Source organism: Dromiciops gliroides, chromosome 5 (genome assembly GCF_019393635.1).
Source record: "Dromiciops gliroides isolate mDroGli1 chromosome 5, mDroGli1.pri, whole genome shotgun sequence".
Classification (NCBI taxonomy): Eukaryota; Metazoa; Chordata; class Mammalia; order Microbiotheria; family Microbiotheriidae; genus Dromiciops; species Dromiciops gliroides.
In genome coordinates, this window is record NC_057865.1 from 166226913 (window position 1) to 166252033 (window position 25121).

At 38.3% G+C, this 25121-nt stretch overlaps 1 protein-coding gene across 5 annotated transcripts in view; it reads left to right on the plus strand.

The window, feature by feature from the left end:
- UPF2 (UPF2 regulator of nonsense mediated mRNA decay) overlaps positions 1–25121 on the plus strand; it is a 201291-nt gene that overhangs the window by 119420 nt on the left and 56750 nt on the right. For 4 of the 5 annotated variants that reach the window (XM_043966388.1, XM_043966394.1, XM_043966390.1 and 1 more), the window contains one exon: positions 3927–7818. The exons of the other annotated variant lie outside the window; for it this stretch is intronic. In XM_043966388.1, coding sequence (XP_043822323.1) covers positions 3927–3936 — 10 coding nt within the window. In that variant the 3' untranslated portion in view covers positions 3937–7818. Of the gene's footprint in view, positions 1–3926; positions 7819–25121 lie in introns of those variants that run through there. 5 annotated transcript variants of the gene reach the window in all.

The following is a 25121-nucleotide window of genomic DNA, read 5'->3' on the forward strand; positions in this document are numbered from 1 at the left end:
CAACACTTCCCTTCTCCCTCATCAATTGCTAGGTCTTCCTCCATGACATCTCTTGCATCTGTCACCTTCTCTTTTGTCACATAGCACTACCCTAGTTCAGGTCTTTATCACCCTTCACTTAAACTATTGCAGCAGTCTTCAAGTTGACCTACCTCACATTTGTTTTCTCCAATCTAAACTTCTGACTCCCTGCACAAAACGCTGCAGTGTCTTCCTGTTGTCTCTAGGATCAAATATAAATTCTTCTGTTTTCCATTCATAAGTTGGCTCTAGCCTATCATACCAGGCTTATTGCACATTACCACCCTTCATCTACTCTGTGGTCCAGCCAGACTGGCCTACTTGTACTTCTTTACCTTATACATGATAATGTGCCTTTGGCATAGGTTATTCTGACACAATGCTTGTTCTCCCATGCCTAGAAAGGACTCCTTATCCTCCCCTCCCCCACTTCCCCCCCCCCCCCAAATCACTATATTTTTACTTAGTATAATTTTTTTAAAAATCTGCTTAACAGGGGCAGCTAGGTGGCGCAGTGGATAGAGCACTGGCCCTGGAGTCAGGAGGACCTGAGTTCAAATCTGGCCTCAGACACTTAACACTTACTAGCTGTGTGACCCTGGGCAAGTCACTTAGCCCCGATTGCCTCCCCCCCCCCCCCCCCAAATCTGCTTATCAGGGCTGGTTTCCTTGATAAAATAAAAGTTCTTCAAGGGCAGGGACTTTTTCATTTTGATCTTTGTATCTCTAGCACCTAACTTTAGTACCTGACATGTGGTAGGTACTTAATAAATGAGTGCTGATTGATAAAGGTTGATAAGTAACTTCACCTTCATGTTTGTAATCTGGTAAGGGAGAAAAGATTCGTTTGTCTATCTAATATAAATGTATGTCTGTGTATACGTATATTGAATCATTAGTTCTGTTCAAGTCATTTTCATCCTCTTAAAGCTTTCCTTAGCTTATTTACAATGTCCCAATTATTTTTCAAAACTCTTTCTTCACTGATTTTATCAGTTCCTAATCTTTGACATTCTCTCCATGGCTCCTTCCGATCCTGCAAGCTTAATCCTCTTTTTTGCCTCTCCGTATTTTGGGGAAACACAAGAGGAAAAAGTGACCTGCCTGAGCAATGACAACTTCCGCTTTTAAATCTCTTCTTAAAAACCTTACTTTTCCATAGTTATTTTGAATAGCACTCTGTAAAGTGTGGTATTCTCTAAAGATGGCTCTTTCATTCTAAATTTCCATGTTGTAGAAACATTTTATGGCTTCGATATTTAATTTACAGCCACAAATTTATTCATTTCCTAAAAGGCAAAGTATAAAGAGCATTTCTAAAGGACATTTCAAATTTGCTGACAATATAGTTGTCAGATAAATTCCCCTAAAAACCTCAGCATTCTTATCACTAGCAGAAGTAAATTAATCTTTCATGCCTTCCTTTTATTTGTTGTAATAGTAGAGAGCCATAAGATGGTGATCAGGATTGATAATCATTTCTGCATACTACAAAGAATTTATAAGAATGTTTAAATGAAATGGTAGCCTACAGAATCTGTTCTGTTATCATGTTTCTATAAGTATATGACTTCTCAGTAGTCAGAAAACTAGTCTCAACACTGTCATCCTTATTCATTTGTTGTGAAAGCTAGTTCCTCTTTTTGAGTTGCTTTAGAATGCAAAATCCTTTCTAGAAATGAGTTAACAGCACTATGAAAAAATTGGTGGACAAAGACAGAGACTTTGTTAAGCATGAATCTTGAGGCTTTTTGAATGATAAATATTTCTCTTTTTTTGGTTTTAAATTTAATAACCAGAAAGAACACAGCCCTATAGAATGTTTCTCCTAATATTTGAGGGGGGGGTGAGGTGTTTTGTTTTTTACTGTGATCTTGACTTTTTGCAAATAGACCTATATTTTGGCCTGTCACTTATATGTGCCAGGAAGATGGGGACATGCTAAAGGCTTCTTTTTTGTTTGTTTTTGTTTTTTTTTAACAAAGAGTACTAGAAATTGCAATTCTCAGGTTGTTTCATATTTTTCTAGGATCAAAAAAGATTTTAATATTGGTAATATATAAAAACAAATAAGGAGAAATATACTTAGAAACATTATGTTAGTATCATGTAATAATATAATATTTTAAAGTTTTCTTGAGTCTAGATTTTCATTGATTTGCAGGGACACTAATTATAAGTGTAAAGTTTTTCCATGTTTTATAATTAAGGATCTTTGAAGTTTGTATGTGTAAAGTAAGATGTTGACTTTGTCATTGGGCTTTCAGGCTATAACAAGTGTGCAATGTTTAGTTACAGTGATATACAATGGAACTAGATCTCTTGTTCATTGAATTAATTGTACATCTCTTGATCCCTGATCTTCCCATTTTAAAATAATTTTCAATCCTGGTGACTCCATTGGATATTTTTGCATTTCCACCATCCAGTGACCTCTTTGCACAGCTCCAGAGTTGAAAGCTACTACTCATTGTTGAGGTTTTGTATGATGGATGTATTAAGTTAGAGCTCATTTATCTTCAGCTTGAGCTGGCATAGCTACAGCATCCTTCTGAAACACAGATTTCTCTAATGCCCTGAGTTCACTTTGTCTCTCGCTCTTTCCCCCTTCCTCCTTCCCTCTCTCATCCTTTCTCTTGAGATTCTCTCCCTCTCCCTTTTGGTAACCTAATATGTGTCCAAAAGTGTTTATCTATCCCTAATTTCTCCCCCAGTTCTTCTTCTCCTCCAACTCCCAGATACCTGTTGGACTTCTCCAGCTGAATATTCTCCTAGAATCTCAAATTTAAACATGTCCAAATTGAAATTTTTCATCTTCCCCCAAATGTGCCGTCTCTTCGTATTTCTCTGTCTCTGTAACTGGCTCTTTTTCCCAGTTGCTCAGATTTCATCTTTCAATATAATCAGCTGCCAAGTCCTATCAGACCTACCCTTATAACATCGCCTTCTCTCTACTTACATTACCATTTCCCTAGTTGAGGACTTCATCCCTGCTCTTCTTAACTATTTAATAGCCTCTTAATTAGACTCTCTTCCTACAGTTTTTCCTTTACACAGCTACCAATGTAATATTCTTAAGGCCTAAGTCTGAGCATCTCACTACTCCACTCAAAAACTTTCGAGTACCATTCTCTTTCCTTTAGTTTAAGATGTAGACTCTTCAGTCTTATATTGAAGGCCATACACAATATGGCTGCAGCCTAACTTTTCACCCTTATTTGACAAGACATACCAGCCAAATTAGATACTCTTTCACTTCCATGCATTTGCATAGGCTGGAATGCACTCACTTGTCATCTTCCTTCAAGGCTCAGGTGCCTCTTCCTCTTTGTATCACCTTCCATGACTGCCCCCAAGTTGAAAGTATTCTTTACCTTCACAAATATTCCTAGAGTACTTATTCCACTTATTCAAATGATTTTAATTTCAGCAGTTATTTTGACTGCTCTGTAGGGGAAAAAGTTGTTTTGTTTTTTTCTCCTGTAGTAATATTTGTTAGGAGACATCCTTTCCACTTAGACGCTGCAAAACGAATTAGGATTTGAATAAATGCACTTTACATATTTACATCTTATTCTTTATATTCCTTGCTAATGTAACTTCCTATTCAAGAAACAAACTCTATATTCAAAACATCTTAGAAATTAGTCACAAAAAAAAAGATCCAGAAAGTCATCCATTCTGCCTATTGTCTATGAAATTAATCTTTCCAATGTACTACTTGCTGCTTATTATTTTGCTTTAGTCTGGCAGAGAGGTTGTATACTTTGTAATAGGATTAGTCTATTTGGAGAAGCTACATCTATTTACATAATCACTGTAGCAAGAGCATTGTTTCTCTCTTTGGCAATAGTTCTAGTTCTACAATGATTCAATATTTAAAATTGCCTTCTTTATACCTTTAGGAGACGTTGATCCAGCAGCAAGTGTCATTTCATTAGGTCCTGTATCTCTGATGTTGTGGATAGTGGAGTCCTCCAGCAGTTGAATGAGAGCAGTGGACACATCTCAGCATGTCGGGCTAGAGAGTTGCGAATCTAAACCTGGGGCAGGCTGGGGCCATGAGGCAGAAACACCAGCCTCCACTAACACCGGAACAAGCTGAAGCTTCCAGTTATGGCATAAAAGGCCTTTTGTTATGGGAACCACGCGAGGGTTAATCTTCTCATGAGAATGGAGGTAAAGAAATGAGATGGTTAACTTTACTACTGAGCAGTTACACCAAGAACAACTGTCAATGAGATGGATTGTGCCGGAGCAGAAAAGGTTTTGATGGTAACAGTATGGGGGATAAAGAACTTAAGTTTTAAACTTGATGTGAGTTACATTGTCTCTGAATTGAACATCCTGTGTTGGAAGAAGATACATTTGGGGGCTCCAAGACTACAGTAGAAAAGTATAGAGCAAGCAGTAAAATCTTCTAGTCAAACCTTACATGCAGGACAACAAAATGATGAAAGATATCCAAACACCAGATACTCCACCAGGAAGGCTTTCATTTTAGAATTTGTTTGAAGGAGCAAAGGATGGGAGAGAGAAATCAATTTTATCCGTCAGAGCCAGTGAGATAAAATTGTCTATTAAGATAAAAGAAAAAAAAACACAAAGACTATTACTATACAGAGAATGTTGATCCAGATCACTTAGAAACAGTCTGATACCAGCTTAAGAACAGGGATAAAGTCAAGCCCATTGTAAGTATCATTGAAAACCAAAATGTGCCAGTCAGCATGTCATAGCATATGACCAAAGGGCAACAGGAAATGGATCAGAAAATGTTGTTGGCCTTCATGGGTTTACAGCCTCTGTCTCTGAACAAAGTATGAGCAAAGCTTTTATTTTGCTTCTCCCCTCCCCCCCCCTTCCCTCACCCCCCCCCCTCCCCCGTCCCCCAAAGTAGAAAGGAGATTCCTTGGTCCGTTTCTGACAATCTGTTGTTTATTAGGATAGTTGTGTCTTTTGTTTGCTTTCTAGTAGGCATAGTCCATTTAGTTAAAGAGTACATCTATATGCTACTACTTGATTAAATCTTTTTTTTTCTAGCCATTTTCTTTTTTTTTCTTTTACCACTGTTTTCAGTTTCTGCATGTAGAATTAAATAAGAAACAAAACTTGTAAAGTTGTAACATTTCACATGGAAATGCTGCCCGATCTTCACCAGCTTCAAAAATTTGACCTTTGCCGATGCTGCAATAAAGTGTTGTAATTTAGATTTGCTGTGTATTTCTTTTTTTTTTTTAATTAACCCAATAAATGATAAAAATCATTATCTACTGGGACCAACTTTGTGCTTTGTGAGGTGTATATCCTCTTCCTTCGAGATATATGCCTCATTTCACTTCCCTAGATGTTGCCATATTTGTTTTCTTAAGTGCCTAAATTAGGGTTTTGAGTGCACCACCTTTATCCAAGTGACACAAGTGATGAAAGTCACCTGTAGGTATTGGGTATGCATCAGCAATGAAAGTAAAGATAGCCTATTTGAGGTGGGTGGCTCAAAAGAAAGAGTGATATGTGTAGATCAATTTCTTTCTCTTCGGCTGGTCCCAAAGGCTAATTTAGACAACTCTAAAGGAAGTAGTGACATCACTGTCATTAGAATTTTAAAACTTCAGTCCTTTTCAGAAGATCTTAGAAACATAGACTTTCAGAATTTGAAAGGAATCAGCTTTCCCTCTTTTCCAAATATGTTTGAAAATAGAATGTAGGCTCAGATATGTGACATCTCTATCTTTGTAAGGTAATCTTTTATGTGTTATAGCTTCCTCAGTGCTGAACTTTTTATATATTTCTACTGAATTATTTTGAGAAGTTTAGGCATATACTATTTTTTGTATTACTTAACTTGGTCTTGCCATATCTTCAAGCTATTGTCCTATATTTCCTCCTTTTTACCACTAAACTAGAAAATGTCATGTGTTTTTGCAATGTCTGTTTTCTTCTAACCTAATTATTTCTAACTCTTTGCAATCTGTCTTCTCATCCCACCCATCAGCAGAAACTGCACTTTCTAAGGTTACCTGTAACCTCTTTAACTGCTAAATGCTCTGTTCTCCGTTTTTATTCTTACTCTGCATTTTTTTATGTTGTCAGCCACTTGGTGAATATTTCTTTCTCTGTCATTTCTCTTCTGAATCTTCTAATACCTGTTGGACCTCTCCTTTGAAGGATAATCACCCATCTCTTGCCCATCTAATTCTGGGTGTTTCCCAAGGCTATCTTCTTTCTCTTCACCCTCTCCCTTTGTAAATCTCTTTAGATCCCATGGGTACTGTTGTCTCTACAAAAATTCCCAATATCTATGTCCAGTCCTAAACTCTCTCCTGAACTCTACATTGGACACACATTTGACAGCTACCTGTTGGGCATCTCCACCTGGATATCCCATCAACATCTCAAGATGTTCATAATAGAATTTATCTTTATTCCTTACCCTAACTATCTTCTAAAGTACTCCATTTGTATTGAACATACCATTGGCCTTCCAGTCATACAGCTTCACAAACTTTTAGGGCAGTGATTCTTATTTTTCTCTCACATCAATCCATTGCCAAGTCTTGGTGATTCAACCCTTTCTCAGATCCATCATCTTCTCATCTGCACTTTAGATCGGGGCCCTCACCCACCTTTTGCCTGGACTATCCAAATAGCCTCCTACTTTGTCTCTCAGCTTCCAGCCTTTTCCTTCTTAAAATCATCTTCTACACATCTCCTCAAAAATCTGTAGTGGCTCTTCATTACCTCTAGCATAAAATAAGAACTTCTTGGTCTCATATTGGTCTCATTCTAGGAGCAGACGACTTTTCCTGACATTTTGCATCACTGCCTTTCACCTCCTCTACATTCCAGCCACACTGGTCTACTTTCTCCTTTCCAAATGAACTTATTTCATCTTGAACCTCTGAGCATTTACACAGGTGACATCTCCTCCATGGCCTATTTGGGATGAAGTCTGTCCTCACCTCCACCTCTTAGAATCCTTCCTTTCCTTTCAAGCCTCAGCTCAGGTACTTAACTTCTAATAAAACCTTGCCTTGTCCCCCTAGTAGTGCAGTCTCTTTAATTTTATCTTGTGTTTACTTTTATATTTATATATATATATATATTTTTCTATATATATATATGTACATATATATGTTTTCCCAATAAAATGTAAGCTCCTTGAGGGCAGGGACTATTTCTTTTTTCCTTTGTGGTAATTTGGTAAATGTTTATTGAATTTAGTTGAATTTTAGGTTTGATGATCCCTAGTTTATAGGTAGAAAATTGTGATTTCTTGCCTCCAATTTCCTTCTCAGATGATCCACAAAGCATAGTATATTAATTGGTTTTGTTAAATAGCAGCCATGCCAAAAGAAAGAATTTATTATTTTTTTGTAGCCTGAGGCCCATAATAAGTGTGCAAAATAAGATCCTACATAGCATTAATACTTGGTCCCATTTGAGCACTTCGTAGTCTTTAAAATACCTTCACAGAAAGTATTTTTTCATTTGACTTGATGGGTTTGTGAGGTTTGGTCAGGAAGGTCATATGCTTCCCCCTTTTACAGATAAGAATACCATCGTCTGTCAGTGTTGTGACTTGTGGTAAGTGGGGGGAGCCGGAACCAGAATTGTACATACTTCCTTTGAGAAACAAATAACAAGACAAGTAAAAAAATAAGAAATAAAGGCAAGAGAATGCATGATAATTTATTGGGTGTATTGTGCATCACCTAGTAAGTAAATAACATTTGTAGTTATTTCATCCTTCAGTTTTAGAGTTACCTTTGTAAGCACACTGAATAAAATATTGGTTTTCCGTGACTTGACAAAAGTGTTTTGGTTCCTTTTCCCAAATTCAATCATTTTGCTAATGAAAGAACTCCTTAAGCTCTCAAACTAAAAAGGCTCTTTGTTTATGTGTCTGTGTAGTATGGTAACATTCACCTATAGAACAGTTAAGAACCAGGAAATGAATAAAGTTACACCCAACCAAAAGAGGCATCTAAAGCTTCCAAATAGAAGAACCTCTTTAAGCCTTCACTCAGATGATATTTTACACACACAATTCTAACAAACTAGGTTATCTGTTTTCTAAACCCACTGCAGAAGAGTAAGCAAAACTGCCCCAGGCAGGTACATTGAAAATCATTTAAAATGGCAGTTGACTAGAAAGGGGATAAATAAGCCATGCCAGAAAACTTTAAAAGTACCATGCTTTCAGGTCATCCAGCAGAGTAACAGCCTTTACACACACACCTCACCTAAGGCACCTCAGAGATAGTGCTTAAAGTCATCTGATTTACAGCGGTTTAATAATTAATGTTCATAGCAGAGATAGTGAGTCAATGAGAAAATGTTTATTTACATTCAATAGAAGCAAAAAGGGAAGTGTATAATGCATTTAAGCATAATAGGCATCGTGATTAAGTAGGACCAGCCACCATTAGGAAAACCTACTTATCTATTTGGTCCCCAAGGGATGAGGATGGAGGTGGAGGTTTTTTAGAAAAAGATGAACTAGAAAGAGATAGCAGGTGTTTGTTTCATGATATGGGATTCAGACTTCTCATCTAAAATCCTTTTTCACTTTTTTCTTTTGATCCACTAATAGCCTTTCCCAACTGATTTTTTTTTAAACTTGTAAATTGTTTATTATACTTGTCACCTTCTGTAGCCCAAAGGTTTCTTATAGTTCTTGGCTCACACTGGTTTCTGGTTTTCCTCCATATCTTAAAATCCTGCAGAAAACCACACCCAGATGGGTCCTCCATCAGTGGTGCTTCATGATGGTAATAATCTTCATGACATAATCATTTAGATTTAGGGGTTAACAAGAACATAAACTACAGAAGGAAGGATTATTTGATAAGAATTATTAGAAAAGGGGGCAGCTAGGTGGCACAGTGGATAAAGCACAGGCCCTGGATTCAGGGGCACCTGAGGGCCTCAGACACTTGACACTTACTAGCTGTGTGACCCTGGGTAAGTCACTTAACCCTCATTCCCCCCCCCCAAAAAAAAAAAGAATTATTAGAAAAACTTGAAAGCAGTTTGACAAACTATCATTTTAGACCAGTATATTAACAACATAAACCACGATCAAATTCCAAAGTGGATAAGTAACTAAAATGTAAAGATCATATAGACCTAAAAAGGACCTTGGAGGGCATTGAGTGCCATCATTTAATTTTAAATTGAGGAAATGAGCTTAATACAAGTAAATAACTTTCCCTGGGTCACACAGGTAAAAGAACTGACAAAGGCAGGATTTGAACCTAGGTCCATAACTCCAAATTCAGCCCTTTTTCTGTTACACCAGGCTGCCTTTTATGATCATATATTAAATAATAGAGGAAGAGAAGGGCAGCTAGGTGGTGCAGTAGATAAAGCACTGGCCCTGGATTCAGGAGAACTTGAGTTCAAATCCAGCCTCAGATACTTGACACTAGCTGTGAGACCCTGGTCAAGTCACTTAACCCTCATTGCCCCGCCAAAAAAATAAAAATAATAATAATAGTGCAAGGACTGTGACTAGGGGGAGAGTTCATAACCAAACAAGGGGTAGAGATGATCCCCAAAGATAAAATAGACAATATTGATTATATAAAATGAAAGGTTTTACATGAACAAAATGCATCTAGAATAAGTGAAGCTGCCAAGTAGGGAGAAGCCTTTTTTTTTTTTCCTTAAGCATTTAATAATAGAAACTTAATATCTGAGATTTCATAGAAGCAGCATGATGCAGTGGAAAGCACCCTGGATTAAGAATTAGAGAATCTGGGGGCAGCTAGGTGGCACAGTGGATAAAGCACTGGCCCTGGATTCAGAAGGACCTGAGTTCAAATCCAGCCTCAGACACTTGACACTTACTAGCTGTGTGACCCTGGGCAAGTCACTTAACCCTCATTGCCCTGGTGGGGAAAAAGAATTAGAGAATCTGGTTTCAAATTCTGGCTCTGTTACTTAGCTGTTGTGTGACCCTGGGCAAATCACAACTTCACTGAGCCTCAGACTCTTCATGTATAAAATGATTAGCTTATTGTGGATGACTTCCAAGGTATATTGCAGGTATAGTGCAAGGTATATATAAATTAATACAGATATCAGTCTAAATGTATTATATACATATATATTCATAATATATGATCTTAAGATCATTTATATGCATGTACATATACACACACATATAAACCACTATCCAATAAATAAGTGGTTAAAGTATAAGCCTATAAAGATAATCTGTTGTCAATCACTAATAAGAGAAATGTACATTAAAACAACAGATTTGAATTCAGTTGCAAAGTTGATAAAGAACAAAAGACAAATATTTAACATTGGGTCTGTAACAAAGACAGGCACAAATACTATACTGTTGGGAGAACTGAGTTGATCTATGTCTTCTGGAATATGATTTGGGATTATGAAAAAAATTACCAAAATTTTCAATTCAAATGCTGACCCAGAGATTCTAAGATGTCCAAAGGAGATCAAAGTCAGAAAGATTCTATGAGTGCAACATTCACAGCAGTGGGTTTGTTTGGTTTTTTTGTAGCAATAATGCTTTCCTATTAATTGGAGAATGGCTGAATAAATTGTGACGAGTATAATGGAATGTTCTTTAAAAAATGACAAGTATGAGAAATTCAGAGGAACATGGAAAGACATGAGTGAAGGGAAGAAGACAGCTAGGAGAAATGTAGACATGATGACTACCAACGTGTAAATGAAAACAACTCTAAAAGACATTCAAATCAACGTTGAATACAATATTAAATGTTCAGTTCAGAGGCACGATAATGAAACATTTCCTCTTGGTAGAAAGATATTGAGTCTGTGGGTGTAGAATTCTGCAATCATGTGGACTTGTTTTGCTCTACTTATAAAGGGACGGTTCTATGAAGGTAAGCAGGTCTATGAAATAATTGTGGTCCAATAAAGCCCCAAAAATAAAGATTTAAAAATCAGCGGCTGCATAAGTGAACTTTGAAGTCATTTCCAATGTTGGTATTATTTTCTTTTGTAGACTTGAATTTAAGGTGAAAATCTTAAAATGACTCAGTCAACAAGTATTTCTTGAGTAGCTCACAGGCTCCGATTGAATGCTGGAACGGACTTTAGAGTTACCTCATTGCACTGATGAAACTGAGGCCCAGAGAGGGTAAAATAATTTGTCCAAATAAGTGGCACGGATTCAACCCCAGGGCCTCTTGACTCAAAATATAACACTTTGTATTGGAGCACTTAATTTTTGCATCCTTGTGCCTAGGGGATGATTCTAGAGTATTAAAGATTGTGCTAACAGAATAGAAGCTCTGGCAGATTCCTCTGTACTAGAAAGTATTCGAGTATAGTCTTAGCAACGGAGTAAGTCTGCTAAATGAGAATAAGCCCAGTTATGTAGGGAGAGATACGTTACCATTAGGCTTGTTCTTGTCCATGATTTTTTTTTTGTTCCTGTTAATGCATGGAACAAAGAAAAAGACCCAAAATGGTCAAAATAAATGGTTCCCTTTCACTCCTGCAATAACTGGCAACACAGCAGAAAAGGAGAAAGTGCAAAAATTGTATTTTTTAGCCCTCCTATAAATATTTGAATTACTTGTCCAATGATTAACTGAGAATACATACTACTCAAAGAACTCAATCATGTAAATGTTGACATTCTCATTATAAATGAAGCCATATGACATAAAAGTGACATAAGTATGGCTCGTAGATTCTTGCTGAGGAAGCAAAGGAGTTGGCAAAGTTCATTTTTATCATGTATTGAGGGGAAAAGAAAAACAAGGGATTTGGTAACACATTTGTCCTGCTTATGATGAGCATGGTCAAAACTACTGTGAATGTCAGCGAGGAAGACTGATTTACAAAAGTATTAATATCAGCTTTATTTGTGATAATAAAAAAACAAAACTAAAACGATTTCCGAGGCCATCTCTCTGTCCACCAGATTATGCTGCCTCTCTATATTATTACTAACCCCAGCCCTCCCCCCCACACACACACACCCTAAAGAATATATTAGCCACTATGCACCTACATACATAATTTGTCAGAGTATGGTTTCCCACTTCACTGAAGACCTTCAAGCAAAGGTGAGATGACCACTGGGGTAAGTTGTAGAAGGGACTTTTGTTCAGGTACAAGTTGGACCACTAGATGGCCTCCGGTTTTTCTCCGTGATAACATGAACCAGTGGCCTTCATAAAATCTTTAGGAGAATCGCCTTTGTATATATTGAAAGAATCATTGAATTTTAAAGTTGGGAGGAAACTCAGAGTCCATCTAGTATCTTCCTAAAAATCCTCTCATGTATCATCAAGCCTTCAGATGAAGACTTCAAAAAAAGAGTAGCCTGTCACCCAAGGGAGTTCATTCCGTTTTTAGGATAACTCTCATCATTAAGAAGGTTTTTCCCTTGGGGCAGCTAGGTGGCGCAGTGGATGGAGCACCGGCCCTTGAGTCAGGAGTACCTGAGTTCAAATCCGGCCTCAGACACTTAACACTTACTAGCTGTGTGACCCTGGGCAAGTCACTTAACCCCAATTGACTCACTAAAAAAAAAAAAAAAAAAAAAAGAAGGTTTTTCCCTATGTGAAGCCAAATTCGGCCTCTCTGCACCTTCTACCATTGTACTTCATTCCTCCTGAAGCTAAGCAGAGCTGGTTTAAGGGCTTCCATGTGACAGTTGTTTAAATATCTAAAGGCTGTTACTCATTTCCCTTCCTTCCTTTTCTCCCCAAGTCTTCTTTTCTCAGTCCTCATATGGCACAGTCTGTATGATCTCCAGCTTGCCATGTCTTTTTAAAATGTGATGCCCAGAACTAAACACAATCCTCTAGGTATGATTGGATGGGGGCAAGGTACAAATAAGGCATTACCCCCCTCATTCTGGATGCCATGGCTCTTAAGACAGCCCAAGATCACATTTTTGACTGCTATATTGAGATAGTTTGGTGTTGTGGAGTGCAAGGGCCTTCTTAAGGGCAGGAACTTTTATTTTTTTCTTTTATGTCTGCTGCACCCAGCACAGGGCCTGGCCCATGTGTCTAGAGCACCAGACTTAGAGTGGGGAAAATCAGGATTTAAATCCTACCTCAAGTACTAAGTGTACTGCATGACCCTTGTTGCATTACTTAACCCTTCTGAGGTTCAGTTCCTTACTTGTGAAATTGGTAAAACAACAATATGTGTCACGAAATCGTTGTGAGTCTCAAGTGAGAATATGTAAAGTTTTGTAAACCTTAAGGCACTATGTAAATGTGTTGTTTGTACTAATATTATGCAGGCAGCTAGGTGGTACAGGGGATAGAATATTACACTTGGAGTTTAGGAGGAGCTTAGTTCAAAATCTTGCCTTAGACATAATCTGTGTGGCCCTGGACAAGTCATGTAACTTCTTTCATTTTCAGTTTCTTCATCTGTAAAATGGAATTTGAATAGCACCTATCTCAAGGTTGTTGTGAGAATCAAATGAGATAACAGCAGAGTGCTTTGTAAATCACAAAGGATTATAGGAATGATTCCTATCACCATTATTATGCTGTGACTCATGGAGCATGAAGTCCACTGCATCTTTAAGGTGAATTGCTGTCATCTCTGCTAAATTGTTGGGTGTGAAGTGAAACCTCATAATTGTTTTCATTTGCATCTATTTATTGCTGCTTACCATATATGAAATACATATTTTATTATTTATTAGTGATTTGGAACAAGATTTCATATAATCATTTTGCCATTCTTATTTAGAAAACTTTGATTTCTAACTGTTGGGGAATAGCTCTTGGTTCTATATTTGTGTCAGTTTCCTCTATAGCTTGGATATCCGACTTTGATAGTGACATTTGATGCAAAATTTTGGGGGAGGAAGCCTTTCTCAGTCCTGTTATTTTTTCATACTCTTGTCTAGCTTCCCAGATCATGTGCACACTGAAGTGTTTATTGCATTTATCCCTTCAGTAGAATGCCCCGTAGGGGAGGGATAATTTTTTCATTTTGTTTTTGTATTTCCAGTACCCAGCATAATACTTCGCACATTAGAAGAAGGTACTTACTAAATTCTTACTGGATTGGATTGAAAGATGTACAAAATACAGGATCCCACTGTGTTTATTGTTTGTTGATTGAGAAAAAATTTGTCTCGGTAGAGTAAAACTTAAGGCTGTCCTCCATCCTTGTGCCTCTCACACAGTTCTTTGATAGACACAGCCACAGAAACAACTTTTTTCAAATATCTCTGATTATAAATTCCATAGGCATAAAACAGAATAAAAGAGTCACAGAATTTGGCAGCGAGAAGGGACCTCTCTACAGCCATCCATTCCAACCTAGGCATACACCAAGACAACCCTGACAAGTACTCAACCAGCTTCTGTTCAAAGACCTCTGTGGAAGGGGAATCCATTCCATTTTTTGGACAGCTCTAATTATAGGAAATATTTTTAAATTTTGAGCCTGTTTACCTCTTTGCAATTTCCACCCTTTTAGCCTAATGACAGCCCTTCAATGTACTGGAAGACACCTATCATGTCCTCCTTGAGTCGTCTTTTCTCCAAGCTAAATATTCCTAGTGCTTTCAACCAAACCCTGCTCTGGACACTCACTGGGTTATCTTCTAATATCCTTTTAAACTTGTAGTGTCCAGAGCTCACCCTAGCACTCTTGATGAGATCTGATGATGGCAAAGTAGAGTTGTTCTTTGTCCTTCATTCTCAAAACGGACCATGACAGATGTCATGACTTGCAGTGAATTAGATTTAAGTGACGGAGGGCTGTGCAAAGTCACCAGCCTCATTCTCTCCTCTGGAGCCATTTGGGTCCAGTGGCAAGATATATTATCAGGGCAACTAGAGATGGCCCCAATGCAGTGGGAGACCTTGGCCTTTTAAACTAGGGCCTTTCCCTGGTCTCAGCTTGCCTAAGGCAACACCCATTCAGTGATTAAGGTTAGGTAAGAAGGGAGGCAAAGAAAGACCTCTTTTACCTAATCAAAAAAACAAAAAAGATAAAAGGGGGAGGGGGAAGACCCTCAGGATTTCTGACCTAAAGAAATACAATTGCTATTTAGGCTCACCCTGAGCCATCCAGAGGCCAAACAATGGCAAAATGAGACCTGGGATGTGACCTATAATTGGCCAATCAATGAGGTCAAGAGTTATTTAGGTTTAAGGTATGGTCTGTAGAAAACATCTGATGATGACAAAATAGAGTGGCATTGTATCAACTCCCTATTCTTTGAAGCCTAAGATGACATTGGCATTTTTGGCTGCTATATCACACTGTTGTGATACAGCAGAGAGTGTCATCCACTAAAATCCCTAGATCCTTTTCAGGACAGTTGTCTATTCATGCTTCCCTCATCTTATACTTGTGAACATTGATTTCTTGTACCCAAGTTCAGGACTTTACATTTATTCCTATTGCATTTAATCTTATTGGATTCAGCCCAATGCTCTAGCCTGTTTAAATCCTGATTGTTTCATTGTGTTAGCTATTCTACCCCGCTTTGTATCATTTCCATATTTGATCAGCATACCATGTATGCCTTTATTCAAGTCAATGATAAAGTTACAAAAATAATAATAGCTCATATTTATACAACACTAAGGTTTGCATAGCATTTCACAAATATTATTTCGTTTGATCTTTGCAATAATCCTGGAAGATAAGTGCTATTATTCCATTTTACACATGAGGAAAAGTGAGGCAGGCAGAGGTTAAGTGACCTGCCCGATGTCACAGAAGATGTCTGAGACTGGATTTGAGCTCAGTTCTTCCTGACTTCCTGACTCTCACCAGCTAGGTCCCTCCAAATAACACAGGGCCAAGCACAGATCCTTAGAGTAAGTCACTGGAGACCTCCTGCCACATTATCATTGAATTGCTGACAACTATGTTTTGAATGTAGCCATCTGACTAGTACTGTATTGATCCAATGTGTTATCATCTAATCCATGTTCACATCTTTTCTGCAGAAAAAGTATACGCTATTCAGTCAGAAGCTTTGTTAAAATTTAAACTATATTCCTTACATTTTCCCTCATCTACTAGAACAGTAATTGGGTCAAAAAAGGAAATGAGGTTAGTCTGTCATGACCTATTTTTCATGAAGCCATGCTAACTCTTTACATTAAAATAACCTTTTCTCTTTCTAGATATTCACCAACCACCAATGATAGTCCATTCTAGAATTTTCTCAGGAATTGAAGTTAAGCTCTCTGACTTATAGTTTGCAGACTATATTTCTCCACCCCCACCCTCTTTAAAAAACATTTGAGTAATTTGCCCTTCTCCAATCTTGTGATATCTCCCATTTTCCATGATGTTTCAAATATCACTGACAGAGGCTCAGCAATCACATTGGCCAGTTCTTTCAAGACCTGAGAACAGAGTTCACCTAGGCCAGGTGACTTGACTTTATCATAGTAGCTTAGAATCCTAGATTTAGATGTGGGAAGGAATACCTCTATCCAACACTCAATTTAAACATGAGGAAAATGAGGCCCAGAGTTTAAACATTTTTCCCTGAATCACATAGTTGTTGCATTATCTGGGGCAAGATTTGAATTCTGGCATGCCCTAGTCAGTTGTTCTTTTACTGAATATCAACTCCTTGTTAGTCATTTTTGTTTGTGGCCATTTCTACTGTAAATGTTATCTTCTTTCCAGAGAAAACAGAAACAAAATGAGAATTGAAGAGCTAATTGGACAACTTCCCTTGTCAGTTATCATTGTCCATTTATTCCAAGCAAAAAACCTATCCTTGCATTGATACTCTTTTTTACCCTCTTAATATGGTTAAAACAAACCAACAAACAAACCTTTTTGCTATTCATAGTTTCTCTCAGAAGCCTCAGCTCCTGCTGAGCTTTGGCATTTCCAGCCTTATTCTTATAGGACCATGCCAAGCTCTTAAATCAGTCTTACATTACTTAGCCTTAAAGTCTAAGTTGATAGGCAAGTTCCCAGCACATCCAAGTTGGTTTTTTCAGACACCCATTTTTCTTCCTCATTAAAATAATTTTCTTTTATGTCTTCAGAATTTCATTCTTGAGCATTTCCCATTAAAGGATTTTTATCTATGGGATCCTATCTATTTCTTCTCTGATCCCTTTAAAATTACCTTTTCCCAAATTGAAGGTGTTTGTCAGACTATGCTCATATTTCTTCTATCACAAATTCTAGAATGGAGTGGTCACTTCCTCTACCAGGTTCCCATCACTTCTACCCCAGAAACCAGTTCTACTCTGTGAGAATGAGATGTAAAATATTTCCCTTTGTTGGTTCTTTTACCTTTTGAAGGATGAAATTATTACTAAGGTGAATCAAGATATTATTAGCTGCTCTGGATATAGGGGGTGGGAAGAAAGGCAGATGAGACAGAAGAATAGACAAAAACAGAGGGAAGGAGGAGGAAGAAAAAAAAGGAGAGAAAAAAACAACAGAGAAAGAGATCAATTAAGCAGGTGTCTAGATAATTGAAGTCCACTATCACAAATATATCATGCCACTAGGAGAGTCTTGTGATCTGTAGCAGCATTTCTCAGAATATGTTCTATGAATACCTGCGGTCCCTATGATCCTATGATCAGGGGTCCATGAGGTCAAATTATTTTTATAATAATATTAAGATATTATTTGCCTATCAAAATGCTCTCTTTCCAACTGCATATCTCTATGAAGCTGGATTTTCTTCATATATTTCAACCAAAACATATTCCAACATATTGAATTGCAGAAGCAGGTATGAGAATTCAGCTTATCTTCTATTAAGTCAGACCTTTAAAAGCACTTTTAAAAGATTTGCACAAATACGTAAAACAATGCCATGATTCTCACTAATCTTTTTAGTTTTGGAAAATCTATTTTTCATTTAAAATGTTATTTATGTTAACGTGTAATGGATTTATAATTGTTATTTTGAAATGAATGAATAAATAAATATTTTTAAAATTTATCAGTTTTCCTTTCTAATAGAGTAAATACTGATAAATATAAACCAAATAATACTTTACACTCTATAAGTGTAAAGGAGTCCTGAGACCACTGGTCTAAAGTATACTCCAACAACAAAATTACTTTGGTTTCTCCCTTGTTTGACTTTTACCCAAATATTCTGCATCGTGTTTCTCTCCTTTGATTCATAGATTTCCTCACATGAGAATGCCTTAATATTTACTTTCTAGTCACCACTCCCCCTTTTTTTTTTTTATTAAACTATACCCAGCTAGAACCAAGCCCAGTCATGAATGTTATCCCGCTATGTCTCAGTGATACCAGTAAGATTAAATTTAGCTGGGGCAGCCAGGTGGCTCAGTGGATAAAGCACCGGCCCTGGATTCAGGAGGACCTGAGTTCAAATCCAGTTCAAATCATGGAACATAATCACGTCTGAAGAATCAAAGTTTCAGGTGACTGAAAGGGCAAAAAGAGATTCACATAATGGGTGACAATAGGTTGTAATGATTGCCAACTATAACTTTCACCACTATAACTAGCACTGAGTGATATTAAAAGTAACACCAAAAAGACTGAGGCATAGGAAGCCAAAACACATAGAGAGATCAATGAATAACAGATGGCCAGCCCAAGTGCTGCACTGCTACCCAAAGCTTGTTAAAAGACCCCAGGGGAATGCATCTATTAGGGGTGGCGCTTATTCAGGCCAGTAACCTATTAATTCAGGTCTGATGCTGGATGGATATGAGGCACTTGTAGATCATACACAGATAATAAAAGGAGGTTTACTTAACTATAATATGGAAAAAGGTGGAGGAGCTACGTGGTGCAGTGGATAAATTACTGGCCCTGGATTCAGGAGGACCTGAGTTCAAATCCCACCTTAGACACTTGACACTAGCTGTGTGATCCTGGGCAAATCATTTAACCCTCATTGCCCTGCAAAAACAAAAACTATAATATAGAAAAGATATCCAACAAGGATATAGCAGCACTTAGCTCAGGTAGACATGCCCCCCACCCTCATCTTGTGGAAATGGATCTAGTCAGACAGAGTGTGGTGCCTCGTGGTCTTGGGACATCTACCAAGTCTGAAGGGGTTGGACATTATGTAAATAGACCAGAAATCCACATTAACATGTCCAGAGGCTACCAGGAAGGTACAATAGGGAAATTGCCTCTTTGCCTTTTAAGGAAAACACATGTAGGAGAAGGGGAAATGCTGGTAGATGTTGGCCCTTTCACAGTATCTGTCGAGTTAAGTGTACTTTTTGTTTAGTATTTATGGAAGGACATAGATCAGAATCCCACAGGATTTGTACTGGTAAAGGGTGTGCCCACACTGATGAGATCATTCATCAATAAGATAAATTCCTCTGAATTCTTTATATTTGTCATTTCTTATAGGACAATAATATTTCATTTCATTCACATACTACAATTTTCCCAGTTGGGGAACACCCATTTTGTTTCCAGTTGTTCACTACCACAAAAACTGGTATGAGTGCTAGAAATATTTTAGTCCTTAGGAGATCTTTCCATCTTCGACTTCATAACTTGATCTCGGACCTCCTTGGGGTATATGCCCAACGGTGGCATCTCTGGACAGTTTAGTCACTTTTCTCACAGATTCCAAATTGTATTCCAGCCCTTTTTCCTGCAGCCCTTCTTCCTGTTGATTATTTGTCTTTTGTCATCTTCCTTGACACTCACAGCCTTCTGAGGTCTTCTGTGCCTTGCCATCTGCCTTGCCTGTATGCCCTGCAGTCTCCTGGCACTGTCATTTGACCTACTTATATAACCTGAGGGCCTCTGGGCCTTGCCATGCCCTCCACAGCTACACCCTTAGGACTTCTGGGCCTTCCTCTCTGCCCTACAGTTGAACTCTCTTATTTAAGGTAGCCCCTAATGAGAGTATGAGCTGTTTGCGAGCAGGGAATAACTCATTTTTTTTCTATGTTCCCCCCCCACACACACACACACTTAGCACTGTGCTTGACACATAGTAACCACCAACCAATCAATCATTCAATTAATTAATTGCTAATGTGCTGAGTCCCTTCCAATTCTGAGAATCTGTGATTGTTAACTTGCAAGGAGATGATTTTGCAAACTTGACATTAGTATCTCTGATTGGAGAATCTCTAGCCGCATTTTCATATATAACATAAAAGTAAACATCTGGCAGGAATATCTTACTATTGCAATTGAATGGATTAGCCCTGATTTTAAAATTAATACCCCTTTGTAGTTAAAGCACTCATAGCTCCTGGCCCTTCCCACCATATCAACAAGGAAAAGAAGTGGGGATAGGATACAAAAATGTGTTCCTCTGTTGCCATGAGTTTAGAGAATTAAATTCTTTCCGCTTCAAAGACAATAACACCAGATGGTTTCTTTTCAAGCTCTAAACCTGGCAGTAGAAATTTATTTGGATAGAACTTGCAAACCCCCCCCCCCCCCGCATTCCTTCTCCAAAGGTAGCTTTGATCATTTTGGCCCCATAAATACAAGGCTGTTTGGCAACGAAAGATAGGATTTGCACAGTTGGGCCACGTGAACAGGTATCTCTTCAATTTCTATTTCTGTCCATTGTATTTTCCCTTATGTTACTTTGTTCTTTGGAGATGACATTGTCTAACATCTAAGTCCATTTGCCTATCAAGAGTGTGATTAAACTGGAATGTCTTCACTTCCCATTTTATTTCTGAGACAAAATGCTCTTTTAAAAAGATTCTCTCCCTATCATCCCATCTAGTCTTGTATTTTATTGTATTCCTTTTTGAATAGAGACTTCAGCTTCCATGGAATATTTTTGCCTAGCTCAGAAACTTCACTCATATCACAAACCTAAGGACCATGGAGTGGTAAAATGACAGTTTTAAATAGGATTAAATAAAATAAAATGAGGTTCTTTAAGGGGGCAATTCAAGGTCTTGCTTTATTCTTGCTTATTCAAGGGCACTCGAGTCCCCAAAGTATCTTCATATGATTGAGAGATTCCTTCTTTCCTGGGGATTTACAAAACTGCATTTAATCTAGAAATGGTCTGACTTGAAGCTCTCTGAAAATTATTTTCTGGTAATAGTGTTGTTGGTACCAGGCAACAGAGGCAGCAAAGTGATGCAGTAGTTAGAGCGTTGCAACACAGAGTCAGGAAGACCTGACCTCTAATCCAGCCTCGGATACTTACTAGCTATGTGACCCTGGACAAGTCACTTAACCTCTGTTTGCCTCGCTTTCCTCAGCTCTAAAATAAGGATAATAAAAGCCCCTGTCTCTTGGAGTTGTTGTGAGGATCAAATGAGATAGTAGTTGGGAAGTGCTTACTATAGTGCCTGACATTCAGGAGGTGCTTAATAAATGCTTATTTCCTTCTAACCTGTCCTTTGGACATGGTTCCTCATGAAGTGTCATAGACCTTTGGTAGAAGGACCTCAGGGAGATGGGCTGTAGGACTTCTTTTGTTGTGTCCCAATGTTGATTTAAGTGAGACTTGGAATGAGCAGAACTCTTCTTTGTACCAAAAGATAAAATGGAACATGTAGTATTTTCCCTCTCACACCAAGGGGAATATTTGTGTATCATTTGGTCTTGACTCAGAAATGGTTTCTAAGGAGTTCTCCTTTTCTGACAATACATTACTAGGATTCATAGTCCTAAGCATCATTCTGGAGGCATCACAACAGAATTGTTATCCTCAGAGGCCATGCCGGTGCCAGGTCCACTTGGGTCCCCTTTCTGCCCTTCCTTTACCCCTCAGTGGAATGAGAAAGAAGGATGCTTTTGGTGGTTCTGTCCAAAATACTTGTTTCTTTCTCTTTAGGCCTTTAAACTGCCAGGAAGCTATTCTCCTTTGTTGTTTGTCCTTCATTCTCTGTCTCTGTCTCTGTCTCTGTCTCTTTTTTGGTGAGGCAATTGGGGTTAAGTGACTTGCCCAAGGTCACAAAGCTAGTGTCAAGTGTCTGAAGTCGGATTTGAACTCAGGTCCTCCTGACTCCAGGGCCAGTGCTCTATCCACTGCACCACCTAGCTGCCCCTTGTCCTTCATTCTCAAAGAGGACCATGACATCAGAGTGATGTCATGAATTGCATTGAATTGGATTTAAGTGAGAGAGGGCTGGACAAGGTCACCAACCTTACTCTCTTCTCCAGAGCCATGTGGGTCCACTGGCAAGATATATATCAGGACAACTGGAGATGGCCCCAGATTTTTTGTTTTGTTTTGTTTTGGGTTTTTTTGGCATGGCAATGGGGGTTAAGTGACTTGCCCAGGGTCACACAGCTAGTAAGTGTCAAGTGTCTGAGGACAGATTTGAACTGAAGTCCTCCTGAATCCAGGGCCGGTGCTTTATCCACTGCGCCACCTTGCTGCCCCCCCCCCATATGTTTTTTAAGTGACTTGCTAAGTATTCTCTTCAGGGCTGTTGCTTAGATTATATCATCCTTAAGACACTCCTAGGAAGCTAAAGAAACCTAAAAGAATCTGGGAGCCTTAGAAACACTTGACCTTTGAACTAATTTGGACCAGGAAAAGACTATTTGAGGTCTCTTATGGTCTCTTATTCAGGTCCTGAAAACTAGAGAGGGCCTTTTGGTGTATCACTTCTGCAGTGACATTAACTGATCCTAGGATGGGACTTGAGGGCTCTCCTTGAGGAAGTGATGTAGCATTACGGATTCATTCTTTACCATGTATTTATCTTTGCTTAACATAATACAGTAAGTTCAGGTCCACAAAATACAAGTCAGCTAACTATTGCACACCATTTCTGTTTCTGTCCAAAAACTGATGGGTTATTATAGTTGTTGTCTATTGTGAGTTGTTACAACCTAAAGCTTCCAATTTGCTCAAATAAATTTTGCTTTCTAGATTTCTCTGTATTCTTGTTTGTATTTCAGAATGTCTACTCACCTTTGGTTTTTTCATCAACAATGTTTGGAAGTCTTCTATTCCATTTTTTTCTTGTATAGAAGTATACTCAGCATTGCAGGGTGTTATTTGTAGTCATAAGCCTATACTTACTTTCAGTATAAATTATCAGGTCTTATGTGGTCCTGACAGCAGGTCCTTGGTGCTTGAATTGTGTTTTTTGTTTTTTGTTTTTTCTGAATGCTTGAAGTATTTTTAATTGGACATGGGAGTTTTGGATTTTGGTTATGACATTCCTGGGTTTTTCTCTTTTGGAATTATTTCAAGAAGTGATTAGTAGGGGCAGCTAGGTGGTGTAGTGGATAAAGCACCAGCCTTGGATTCAGGAGGACCTGAGTTCAAATCTGGCCTCAGACACTTGATACTTACTAGCTGTGTGACCCTGGGCAAGTCACTTAACCCTTACTGCCTCAAAAAAAAAAATACATGATTAGTAGATTCTTCCTAACTTAACTTTGCCCTCTGGTCTAATAGCTCTAGGCAATTTTCATTTATGATTTCTTGAAATATAGTGTCCAAACTTAAAAAAAAAATCATGGTTTTTGGGAAGTCTAGTAATTCTTAAATTATCTTTCTTTGACCTACTTTTTAGGTCAATGAAATTTTCTACACTTTTTTCAGTCTTTGATTTTCTTCTAAAATTTCTTGCTGTCCCTTGGAGTCCATGATTTTTAGTCTATTTCAATTTTTAAGGAGTCTGTTTCTTGGATAGAGTTTACCACTTTTTCCTTCTAAACCATTTATTCTCTTTCCAATTCCTTCCTTCAGAGGTTTGATTTGATTTAAAAGAAAATCTTTTGCTTCATTTCTTCTAGGTGTTGCTATAATCCTTTTGGAAAATCTATTTTTCCCCTTTGAGTTTCTGCTTATAGTTGTTATGGAGTCATATTTGCAGTGATTTTTTTTATACTGGTTAGACTTCTCTGCTCTACTTCTCTCTCTAGCTGAATTGGTGCTTTGTGCCAGGGACAGTCTTCATCCCAGGGTGGTTATCCCTGCTTGGTCTTTCCCTGAGTGCTTTGTGTTGTTGTGCTGACCTCTACTTCCCTGTGTTAGCACTCTCTGTACCCTCTCCCCCAATTTTTGAGTTTCAGAGCTTTGGAACTCCAGAGCTCTCTGCATCTCAGGACAAAGTTTCAGAGATTTCAAAACCCCTGGGCATGGGCCTCCCTGATCTGAGCATTGAAGCATTCCAGTAGTCAGTGGTTGGTAGTGCTCTGATCACCACCTCATACTATACCCCAGAGCTTCCAAGTTCCTCACAATGGTACTTTCTGACCACTCTGGGACTTTCGGGGGGGATCCCTTTCCTCTTGTTGCTTCCAGACACAGAGCCTTGCAGATTACATGTGCCCCATCACTAGTTATACGGGGAGGCATTGATGCTAGCTTTTACAGGGAAGGAGAGGACCCTTTTCTGTTGCTTGTGTGCTGCTGGACTGACTTTTTGTGTCTTTCAGAGGTGGAAGATGTCACCTACCATAGATTCTTATTAGTTTTCTTGAGCATTATTTGGTGTGAACTGAGTGAGCTGCCTCCCATTCAGACAGCCAACTGAATAGCCTCTGCTTCTGAATAAAATTTTGGTCTCAGCTTCTCATGAATTTTACTCAGAAATAGTGATTATCTGTATGTCCCCACTTTGGCCTCTTCCTGACTCTGTTTTGTTAGTAAGTTTCTTAAGGAGGGGTAGGAAAAGGTACCATAGTGAAGGGGGCATGTTGGGGTAACACCAGAGCTGTGCAGCTGCGTGGGAAATCAAGAGAGAGCTGACCTGGAGAGAGTTGTTCCTCTTTAATGGAAGTTCAGGGGAAGAGAGGTCTCCATCCTCTAATTAGACAGAGTGAGGTGCCCCAAGATCAGAGGGAATTGAGAAGGTGTTATGTTCCAGGGCTGAAGTGATTTTGCAGGATAAAGAGGTTCATGTCTATACAATGGGTATAATAATACCTAGTCGATACACGTCCCAGGGTTATTATGAAGATCAAATAGCATAATACATGTAAAGTACTTTATAAATTGTAAAGCATTGTGGTTCATGATGGTCATCAATCATGACAAAGAAAAACAGTTAAGCCTAAAAATATATATAATACTGAAACCTTATTCTGGCATATTATGCATTTCTATGCTATAATTCATTCAGCCACTCTTTTTTTTTTTTTTTTTTTTTTGTGGAGCAATGGGGGTTAAGTGACTTGCCCAAGGTCACACAGCTAGTAAG